This window comes from Caloenas nicobarica, chromosome 18 (assembly GCF_036013445.1).
Source record: "Caloenas nicobarica isolate bCalNic1 chromosome 18, bCalNic1.hap1, whole genome shotgun sequence".
In the NCBI taxonomy this organism is placed as follows: Eukaryota; Metazoa; Chordata; class Aves; order Columbiformes; family Columbidae; genus Caloenas; species Caloenas nicobarica.
In genome coordinates this window covers 2,687,960-2,698,969 of record NC_088262.1, presented here as the reverse complement: position 1 = coordinate 2,698,969, position 11,010 = coordinate 2,687,960, and the positions used below count along the sequence as shown (strand labels likewise).

Genomic DNA, 11,010 nt, shown 5'->3' with positions numbered 1-11,010 from the left:
GTCCAAGCCCTGGCTGAGCAGCCAGTTTTGGATCCTGAAGTCCTTCCTCTGGTTTAGAAGATGAGCGTGAGGCCAAAGCACCACTGAATTCCTTGGCAAAGATGGAGGGATCTTCACGTCCACCCCCGAGGAGCAGAACAGGTCACCAGAGAGCCTGAGCTTCCCATCGCCCCTGTGTGCCCCACACAGCCACCGCCAGGTCTCTACTCAGCAGCCACAACACTGCGGAGATGAAACACTGATTGCGCCAGGCCACTGGAAACAAACCCAGGGATATTTCTACAAATATTTCCCTCTGCGTCTCTTTGCGGCGAAGTGCCACCCCTCACCGAGGTCAGCTCAGTGAGACCCACCTCTTTCATAAGAGTTTCTTGGTGTGTTCCCTGTGGCCAGCGGACTGCACACCGCTAAAAAGAGGTTCCCACAGGAGCTGGGTGTTATATAGCACCAGTTACATCACTCTTGCTAAGCACATAATAAATAAGAGTAGTGCCCAAGTTTATCACGGAGAATGCATGCATTCATCAGCTTGTGAAACTGCGATAAGATGTGTGTCTTCCTCAGCAAGCTGAGGCGGTGAGGAAGGTGAGGAAGGTGAGGAAGGCAGCTTGGGCAGCAGGTGCCGAGCACCCCCCCGGCTCTGTGCACATCGGCAGCGCTGAGGAGGAAACCGCAGGCAACCAGATTCCACGTTACAGCGTTTGCTGTCTGCACGGAGCGCGACCCACGTCCAGCCCCAGACACTCGGCTGATCCGCAGCCGCTGTTGGCCTCCGGAGTAGAAGGTAATGAGGTGACAAGAGGAACCCCAAACCAGAGAGAGAAATGTTAATTGTAGAATAGCGCTTATAATATGTACATTATATTGAATATAATATCATTAACTCTTACACACCACAATGTCTTCCTCTCGTGTTTCCTGGATTATACATTACCAGTGTCTCATCAAGAGTGGCTGAGTAACAATACTAACAAAAAAAAAAAAAAAAATCAATCACAAAAGACACCGTATTTGTCTCTCAGGAGTAATAGGTGGCCACTGCTGGTGAATGCCAGAGCAGAACCAGATCCTCCCAACGAAGCAACACCAGAAAGAGCAAACGCTCATTTGTACAAGAGAAGCATCACGGGCAGTGTGGGGCAGCAACCTCCTGCTCAACATTTGCTTTGCATCGTTCTGCTCCCCTGGGAAAGAGCCTTTGGAAACAGAAACAGCCTCTTGATTTTCCCAGACTGCCCTGTGATTACAAGTGTTGTCCCGGACCCTGAGGGAAATAGGGACCGCTGAGCACGTGTGAGGAGAGACCTTAAATCCCACAGTAGCAGCCAGCGCGATGAGCCACGGCAGCCACACAGGCAAAGCTCCGTTTACAATTAGAAATACGAAACACCGAAAGTCACGGGCCACATGGCCAAACTACAGAACAACGACCCACACCACACACATCTAGGAAACCCCTCCACGCTTGAACAAACAAACCATCTTCAAACACTGACACAAGGTACTGAAAGCGACGTTCTAACATTCTTGACAACAGCACAAAGACTCTGGCAATGCATCAGTCTAAGTTTGCAGAGGCTCAAAACACCAACATGGATTTTAGATCTTCCCAGGTGTTGCCAGGGTGCAATTCAAGCCATGGTTTCAGAACCCATCCTGGCACTGAGAGGCCACAAAAGGGAAACTGGAGCTACTGGAGCAGTGCTCTGGAGCCCTTGCTCTCCTGCGGCACTGCTGGCTCTTCGGGATCTTTCCTGGTTTGGATGGAGGAATGATGCTGTGCCATACAGCTTCTCATGAGGGGTTTGCTTTATTTTCCCTCGCAATCAGCTGTCTTTTAATGAACTTGCTTTAAAATGAAATAATTGTCATTAATAGTAAGAGGTGGACCCAAGCTGGGGACACAAATGTGCCCCAATCTTGGCATTGAAGTCTGAGTCCTACTCTGAAAAACGCCTGCAAGCTTGGCTCCAGCTGTGCTGTGTACTGTGTGCTGACACCTCATGGCCAAGCAAGCAATTCAGATAAGACACCATTTCCCAGGATATAGATACACACATAAATTCTCCATCTGCTATAAGGCAAGAAATGAGGTTCATTTATCAAGAAGTTTGCCATGAATGGATCTGAATATACCAAAGATAGGAAGGAAAACCAGTCCAGAAATACTTGGGATTTTTGAATTACAAACCGACGGGTACACCAGGGTCTGTTATTCGTAGCTGCGGCAGTCTGAGCCTCCTTGATGCTGAGAGACGGCTCTACCGCGCTTCTGCGACGGCACGGCCCATGAACCGCACCGCGCAGCGTCAGGCCTGGAAAGAGGGTCCGTGTCCGGGCTGCTCGCTACGCGGCTCTTCCCTCTTCCGCGGGGCTCTCCCAAGGGCAGATCACCCCCTTCGCCGAGTCCTCCCGAGCTGGGTGCTGCTTGTCCTCTCCCTCCTCAGGGCCCGTGGGGTAGGTTCGGCTCTCCGAAGGAGCATCCGTTTTTATTTGGAAGAAGCTGGGTCGCGAAATAAGAACTCATCGCGCGCGTGGCACTTTCTGATGCGCTTTCCGAGACAGCGAGCGCACGCAGCACGGAGTCTGACTTTTCCACTGTTCAAACCCCAAATCCCAAACCAAAACTCCCGGGCACGAGCCCGCAGAGATGGCAAACGCGCTTTGAAGCAAAACCGCCGTGTGAGGCGGCTCTGGCACAGGCGGAGCGCAGGGCCGGCTGGACAAGGAGCCCTCAGGTTTGTGCTTTTGAACTTATAACGTGGACTCATCCACTTGGTCAGCAGCACGGGCGGATTAAAAGAGATTGAGGACACGTCACTCTTAGTGAGGGACACGGCCAGGATTTGGTTTCACCAGTGACAGACTCTCCAGGCAAAAAAACCCTAATAACAAACTTTCACAACTCTCCCTCAAGATTTCTCCTCCCTTGCTACTTCTGGGTCTCCTCTGACTTTCAAATCATTAAAGCAAATCTGAACCGATGCTCAAGAACAAACACAAATATACAAGTGGTTTTCCAAATTTAGGGATCAAAAGTAAAACCTGGGGCTTTACACCACAAACAGGAGGTGTGAGCACAGCAGAGAGGGACCACCAGCACGGCCTCTTGCCCGTTTCTCATCAGAAAACACACCTGAGACAGAAAACAAGTGCAAGGAGCCGAGGGGAAGAGATGCTTTTAGAGGCCTGGCCGTGATTTGGGGCGGGCAGCACAAATACAAGGGGTGGTTTTTAGATGCAGTTGTAGGAAAGGCAACCGTCAGCCTCGCAGGGAGGATTCTGAGGGATATACGGGGTCCCTACCCCTGAGTACCTGAACATCTCACCATCTCTGCCGGTGCAAAGACCTCGAGCTCATCTCCATAGCCACCAAAATAACCGAATTGGACAGACAACAACTTCTGCTAAGATACACAGGGCAGCAAGGCCCCAAAGCCCACGAAGATGGTTGATGTGGGGGCAAACGCGAATGTATCTTCGCACTGATCCGGTGCAAGGGGGCCGCCATTTCCTGCAGCCGGGGAGGCTCAGGGACACGGGGCAGGAGGTGACGTGGCTGCAGGGGGACAGGCAGCACAGGTGCCTGGTGTCCCCAGGACGGTCCCCTGGGGCCGGCGGGGAGGTGCAGCACCTCCGTCTCCTTGCCCAGCGCCAGGGAGGAGCAGAGCCGGTGCCCGCTCCTGGCAGCCGCCATCACGCACAGCCCCACCGCAGACAGACACGGTGGGGGACATGGCGACAGCTGACCGGAACATAAGGCACGAGGTCTACTTTAATGGGCTTGGCTAATACTGTTTCACCTTCAGGCTACTTAAAAACTGAAATGGTCCCGGAGGGCGTCCGGGTGTCTGCGTGGCACTTACCTGCTCACCGCCTTGGCGTCCGGCTGGAGCCGCCGCTCCCGCTCGCCCAGCGGCTGCACCTTCCCGTGGGGCACGGCCGGGCACTTGGGCGAGAGCGTGGCCAGGACGGGCGAGGTCCAGCAGCCCCTCCTGAGGAACCGGCCGAGGGACAGGGCGGCCGTGCGGGGCCTCCTGCCGCCGGAGGGGCAGGGGCTGGGGCCGCCCGCCTCGCTGCTGCCCAGGGCCAGGCTGATGGGCGAGGGGCAGGCGGTGCCGCGGGGCAGGGCCGGGGCGCCGGGGGGCGGCGATGGCGGGACGCGGGTGCCGGCGTAGACAGCCTGGCGAGGGGCCGGGGAGGCGAGGTGGGACAGCTGCAGGGAGGAGAAGGAGAGAGGCTCGTCAGGGCCGATGGCGGCTGGTCTGCCCAGGCTTCACCAGGAGGAGAAACTTCTACTCTGGAAGAGAAGGACTGGGTGCCACCGGCAGAGACAGGGCTCAGCGCGGAGGCAGCCGACAGCCCAGGCCGGTGCCCCCCAGTCCTGCAGCTCTGGCCCCCTCCCTGCCCTCCCACAGCAGGGATTTGCCCACAGAAAGCAACGGGGTCATTGCTACCAGCCTCAGTGGTTCTGACAGATCCAGCCTCACAGTGCTGGGATGCTGTAGGAGACACCAGCTTGTCTCATTCCTTACAACCATCAGCTCCAGTTTGCTATCCCGAGAATGTGGTCTTGGTTATAAACTGCACAGCCATGTCACACCCAAAGCACCGATGTGCCGGCTGCTGGGGTGGCCAAGAGGCAGAACACTGAGCTCCAGACCCTGATGATACAAGAAGCCACATCTTGTGCTGAAGCCCCTGGTATCCCTGGCTGGTGCTGTGAAGTCTCCAGCTCAGCTAATTCAGCCCTAAAGAGAAGCCCAAGTAGAGATTCATCAGCAGAGGACACGCTGTGTGCCGAGGTCCCCCTCCCGTTTCCCCAAGGACTCACTCCCAGCAGAAATTAAATGTAGCTCAAGTGTCCAGAGAGAAGTGCTGAGAGCAGAGACACACACAGAAAGTGCATGCATGGCAGAGAGATGACACAGTGAAGGATGAACACACGGAGACAAGACAGAGAAGGCTTAATTCAGCTTTTTTCATTTTCTACATTTATTTTTGTTAGACAGATGAATGCATGGGAGCAATGGCCAAGAAACAAAACAACATATTGCTCTGATTTCCAATGGAAACAAACAACTTCTTGGCTGGCACAAAGTGAAGTTCAGTTTGTACCGTGGTCACACTTTGTACCAGGCGACCTTCCTCTTTGGGGACTGAACAGCAAGGGACTGAGGAGCAGAGCACTGGGTCACGCCAGCTCCTTCAGCCTATTTGCACGCAAAATCTGGCACTGCTTGCGCTGAACTGGTGTTTCACAAGCACAGTGACTCCAGAGGATTAACCCCTGTCAGAGGGACAGCAATGCAAAGCTGAGATGATGAAAAATCAGAGAAAGGAATGGATAGAGAGAACATAAAAAGCAAAGCTGCAGACAAAATAGAAGTGGAATCAGAGGGATTGACTGGAACATACAGATTTGTTATTTATTATTCATACCCTGACTTGATGTTCCACATGCTACTACACACTGGCAATCCCAGCGTGCTCAGTGCTCCATGTTATACAGACTCTGAAGAGACTGTAGAGCTCATCACATCCAAGCAGCTTTGGGCCAACCCTGCCAAGTTCTTGAGTATCTTTCAGTGCTCTCATGTCCAGGTCGGCTGATGGTGCTCAGTACCCGACATTAAAAAGCCTTGTGGTTTTAAGCAGAATTTTTAAAAAATTACAGTCTGAGCCTGCTCACCCTTATGGCATTGCAAAGTTTGGCATTGCTTCCACTGGGAATAAGAGCAGAGACTTAGCAAGCAGACCTCGACATCAGAGCAAAACACTCGCGCAACTTGGTTTCAGTTCCTCTAAGGTTTATCACCGTTAGGTTAAGGGCAGTCAGGAACATCTCCCTGGCTCTGCAGAGATACCAGATCAGACTGGGTAGCCCAGATTCTGCCTCTGATAACACTCAGGGAGGGCAAGAATCACTGTTCAGGACACAGCTACTGCCTGATTATCTCCCTCTTCGCGAGGGGTTGGTCCACGTGCACTCCAATACCTGAGGGCTCCCACTCACACCCAGCTGTCTCCATCTCCCATTTCCTGTGAAATCATCATACCGGTAGTAAAAACAGACGAACAATACAAAATGGAGTGAAGAAGCTTCCGGGACCTTAGTGCTTCCCAGCCAGTCCTTTCGCTTCCCCTAAATTTTAACAAACAAGGAAGCTTTTCTGCCCCCACAATTCCCTTTACTGGGTTTTGCAGGAATCTTCCCACTTCTGGTAATCACTGGCCTGGTCCAGACACACTGGGGTTTCCCAGCAAAGCCTGGAATCTCCCTGGGCTCTTGAGCACTAACATAGTATTTTAGGTGGCCTCATTCTAAAGAGCAAAAGAGACAGAGCAAATGAAAAAAAAAAAACCCTCCACTGCTTAAAGTTGAAATCAGCTCTTAACAGCTCTGCGCTGGCTCTTCCTTGTCTCTGGGCTACAAGCCAGTGACAACTGGAACTACCTCCTGTTTTTTTAATAACAGAAAACAGAGCGGAAAAAAGACAAGACAAGAGGTAGGAAGGATTTGATAAAAGAAACACAAGCGTCTCTCAAGCCCTCCTGCAGGCTCTTGCGAGGGATGGCTCTCTACACCCACACACTGCGTTCATCGCAGGAGGGATCGCAGAGCTCCCCCTGATCATCTTCAACGTGCCGGGGGAACCGGGACAGTCACTAAAATTCAAAGGGTCAACTAAACCTTCAGAAACGCTCATCCTGCCAGTCTCACAAGACACCTACTCTGCTCTTCTGCCTGCAGCTCCATTGTACTGGCTCAGAGGTCCAGGATACTTGAAGCGAGGGGCATGCTCCTCTCCGGGGGTACCCTTGGGAGGGCACACATCCCCGAGAGGATGGACACCAGCACAGACACACTTTGACACGGGCCACCTCGCCCTGCTCCCTCCGGGATCACCCACCTCTGCTCTCAGCATGGACAATTTGAATCCAAAGGAGTGGGACGGCAGAGCTTTACCCTGCCTTGTGCATCCCCAGCTCATGGAGGAGCAGGAGGAGGGGAGAGGCAGCCGGGCTGTCCCAGCCTCACAGAGGGGCTCAGGGCAGCCAGAAGGCATCTCCCCTCCCAAATGTGCGGGGAGGGAGCCGAGGTGCTGCACCCCGAGTCCGGCACAACCAGCAGCCTGGCTCCGGCAGCTCCCACGCCTGGCAAGTGACATCTGCCGCTGCAGCAGCCATGGCAACGTGCGGGAAGCAGGCTGCTGGCAGAGCCGGCCTGGGAAACCTAAAGCAGCACTGACACCTTCAGGAAGGGGAGACGAAGCTCAAGCCCAGCCTTGGCTTGGCTTTTCCCTGTGGGGCTCAGAGCCTACTTGGGAGGTTCCTTCTGGAGCTGGCTCCTGCGATCCAGCTTGCTCATGACCTGCGTGATGTCCACGGTCGTAGCGGCTTCTTTGGCTTTGGCCTCTTCCTCCTGCTGTCTCAGGATGACAGGGCTGGGGCTGGAGCGGAGGTGACGGCGTCCGAATGGGAAATTGGAGCTGGGCAGAGAGCGAGAGAAAGGAGCAAGGCGTTACTGAAAAGTAGAAGAGTGCCAAAAACTCACCCCGGTAAGAAAACTTACCAGGAGAGCAAGCTCAGATAGAGAGATGGACGTGCCACTGTCACCTGCGCAGCAACAAGGAAGCGTAAATGCGGATGAGGTGGTTTAAAGCAGGACTTGGTGACTCAGTGTCACATATCAACTACAGAACTGCTAAAAGCGTAAAAACTGTCCTGTTCCTGGTCCGCATGAGGAACTCCGGGGCCAGGAGATGAGCAGTACCTCTCTCCTTCTGTTGTAAGAATTTGCATGTAACTAACAGTGTGAACCCAAACAACTGCCATCCGTGGAATTTTTTCTAGTGCCTTCAGTAAGATCCAGATAGGGACCAGTATGGGCTTTTCTGGTGTCTGTGATACCCCAAAAAACATCCACTACCTGCTTCAGCAAAGCCACTACCAGCAGGAGTAGAGAGAAGTGTTAAACCACCTCTGGATGATGTATTAGCTCTCTGGCTTACCCAGGATGCAGAGTGTTGTGTGTCCAGAACAGGCACTGGCAAACATGACGGCAGACACCAGGGTCAACCAGCATCTGCCAGCGACCTTGTGACATGCGGCTCAGGGAAAAACTAACCAAACCCCCAGCAAGTCAGCGGGAGGGTTCTTTCCACTGGCTTGAAACAGGCTTTAGATGAAACAAGGGTGTGAAAGTCTGTGATTCCTCTTTCTTGCTTGCTAGGTTGACGAGCGGAAGAGGAACAGAGAAAGCAGCACACACCCAGCCTGGCTGTGACACTGCCTGCTCAGCTTAAAAAGCAAATGCAGTTCAAATGGCCTAAATTTGCTACGCAACCTTCACCTCGGTCTAGAAAAAGCCATTTCAAGCCTGCCCCTTCTACGGCTGTCTACGTTGTGCCAGCGTCACTGGCAGGTAAGATGCTGTTTGCTCCCATGCCTGTCACCTTCATGTCACAGGGGGCAAGTGGCTTTAGCTGAGCAGAACACACAGAGGACTCTGCAGGGGTTCCGTGTCTCCTCTGGCAGCCAACATTTCGTGGGCAGGAGTTTTCTCTTTCTCCTTCCAAGGAAGGAGCCGTGATTAATTTAGCAAACATAGCCTTTCTAAACAGACCAGGCAGCTGAGCAATCAAGTCGATTCTGACTTCACACAAGCCCCTTCCAAAGGGCTCACAAATAAACAGCAAGGCATCTTCTCAGGGAAAAATTGTACTTAATTATGTGAACATCTAAATCATAGTAATTTTGCTGCAACTCAAGGCTTTTTCTACCCTTGCTACAAGAAAAACAAACCCCACGATTATATCTAGTTTCACTTGCCTTTTTTTGACAGTCTCTTGTGGCACGACAGCCTTGGCCAGCATTTCCTTGTATATTGGAGACTTCAAATAGCGGCCATAGGAGTCCTACTAGGAGGAAAAAAGAGAAACCGGTAGTTATGGGCTGCAAACACCCTTATTAAAATCACCACCAAATGCAGCTGCTCAGGAGCCAGGGAGGCTGGGAACTGGATAATGTCCCCCAGCAGCCCAAGGGACTTTACATCTTTTGGGCAGATGTAGCTATTTAAACCAATAGCCTTTCATCTTGCTGTAAAATTCCCAGGCTTTTCTATCTCTCAGTAAAGCTTCCCAGGTAAGATCCAGACCTAAAGGTCTGAACTGAGCTCAGCTCAGGCCAGTGGTGTCTCTCAGTTATTGCAGGGTGAAGTGCCCATGCTTCAGGAGCCAAACTTTTCAGCAGCTGGTAAAAAAACACAGTATAGTTCTACTCCTTTTAGTGTCAATGTGCATTAGCTGCTGCTCTGGCCCATAATGCTCCTTCTTGCTAAGTGTATTTTGTATCACTCATAAGGAGTTACGGGTTATTTGTGGTCACCATGATCACATGAAAGCCAGGACATACTGTACGCTGACATCAGCCCACAGTCTGCTGCATCAGTCAGACCTAAAAAAGGGGTGTCCGCCAATATAACCGCAGGAAAATGTGTGAAAAAATCCAGTAAAGCTTGTACCAAGAGCATAACCCGATGTGGCCCATTTCAAAACTCATGCAGTTATATCACAATTGATACTCCCTTTCCCATTCCCTGCTGAAATCCAGCTGGATACAAACATCCCACCATAGGGATACCTGATGTGGCATAGAGTGGTACTAACGGAATAAACACCATAATAAATAATAAATAAAGATTTGTTCAAGCTTTGAATGAGCTGGGGACCAAGCCTGTATCAGAAGGTAGGAGTTGCAGCAGATGCCCGACGTCCACCACCTTGGGGACATGTGGCCTTAGAGGGAAGAAGCAGCAGCAAATTTGAACCAGTGCTTGCTTAAGTCAACAAATATGAGGGATTTCCAAACAAAAGCCACTTGAAAGCGACAGCTGACAACACACAAAGGCCTGGAAAGGCCCAGAGAACTGGAATCCCCCTAAGGCTTTGGAAAAAAAAATAACAAACCTTTTTCATCAGCATGTAAATGTGGGTCTGAGCAGCATCTAAAACATAGCGGTGAGGGTGCTTGAGGCCTCTGACCGTGATGCCCATTGTTGTGCCATCGATGTTGATCCAGCGTCTCGCTCCCGGAGCCAGGAAGAGCCTGCAAGGAGGAGGAATCAACAGCACCATTAACAACTGGAGAATTCCTGGAGGTTCCTCTGTCTATGCACAAAAGAAAAAGTCCCTTCAGCTCCCCACGACAATCTGCTCTTCTGATCTTCGGCAGTCAACCTCCTCTCCAACAGTAGCACATGCAGTCACTTCCCCTTGCACTATTAACACACAATAGAAACGAAATTTTAGCCCACTGGAAGCAAAAGGGTCTCTCCAGTCTCCTTGTGGCAGCCTCATGATCTTTGCTATTCCACATCTCTGTTTAAGTTACACGCTAAGACCTAAATGTAATAGAATCATAAAACGGAAAGAAAGGTAACCATATAATAAAACAATACTTAGGCTTTCATCTTTAAAAGCTCCTTTCCTATGTGGGGACATAGGACAGCCACATTTGATGACAGCTTACAAAGAAAAGTCTCAGGAATAAATCATTTGGAGAATGAAAACCTGTGGAAGAATGTGATGGGACTCGTGTACAAAGAGTTTAAGAATGTAGAATCACCACACTCACTTGTAAATCTCTTCTGCTTTTTCTTTGATATTGGATTGGTCTCCGTACTTGAGATCCTCACAGGCTTCCCAGAAACTCAGATTCTCTCCTGTGTAACAAGGACGTGGTCAGCAGAGAGCAAGAGGAAAACACAATCCTGTTTATTAACTCCCAAACTGAATTCATTTGACTCAATACTCATTGGCCCCAATTCAGTCTGTCTAATTCTAACAGTCACCTTGAAAATCTCTTGGGGCTGCAGGAGGAAAACAGCTTTTCCTGCTCACTGACACCTGTCAGAGTGTGAATCCAGCAGTTCCAGCTTCCCGAGGAGCAATGCCCAGCACAGGGAATGCCCTGGGCTGTGCTTTGTGTCCTGTGCCACTAGAT

The 11,010-nt window shown here is 51.4% G+C and overlaps 1 protein-coding gene across 1 annotated transcript in view; it reads right to left on the bottom strand.

Annotated features, from left to right (window-relative positions):
• Positions 1 to 2,118: 2,118 nt before the first annotated feature.
• Positions 2,119 to 11,010, bottom strand: part of RGS9 (regulator of G protein signaling 9) — a 31,157-nt gene continuing 22,265 nt past the window's right edge. Inside the window, exons 14-19 of the mRNA XM_065647692.1 lie at positions 10,642 to 10,729; positions 9,975 to 10,113; positions 8,836 to 8,921; positions 7,376 to 7,493; positions 3,867 to 4,216; positions 2,119 to 2,503 (exon numbers count right to left, since the gene is read on the bottom strand). Coding sequence (XP_065503764.1) covers positions 2,347 to 2,503; positions 3,867 to 4,216; positions 7,376 to 7,493; positions 8,836 to 8,921; positions 9,975 to 10,113; positions 10,642 to 10,729 — 938 coding nt within the window. The 3' untranslated portion in view covers positions 2,119 to 2,346. The remainder of the gene's footprint in view (positions 2,504 to 3,866; positions 4,217 to 7,375; positions 7,494 to 8,835; positions 8,922 to 9,974; positions 10,114 to 10,641; positions 10,730 to 11,010) is intronic.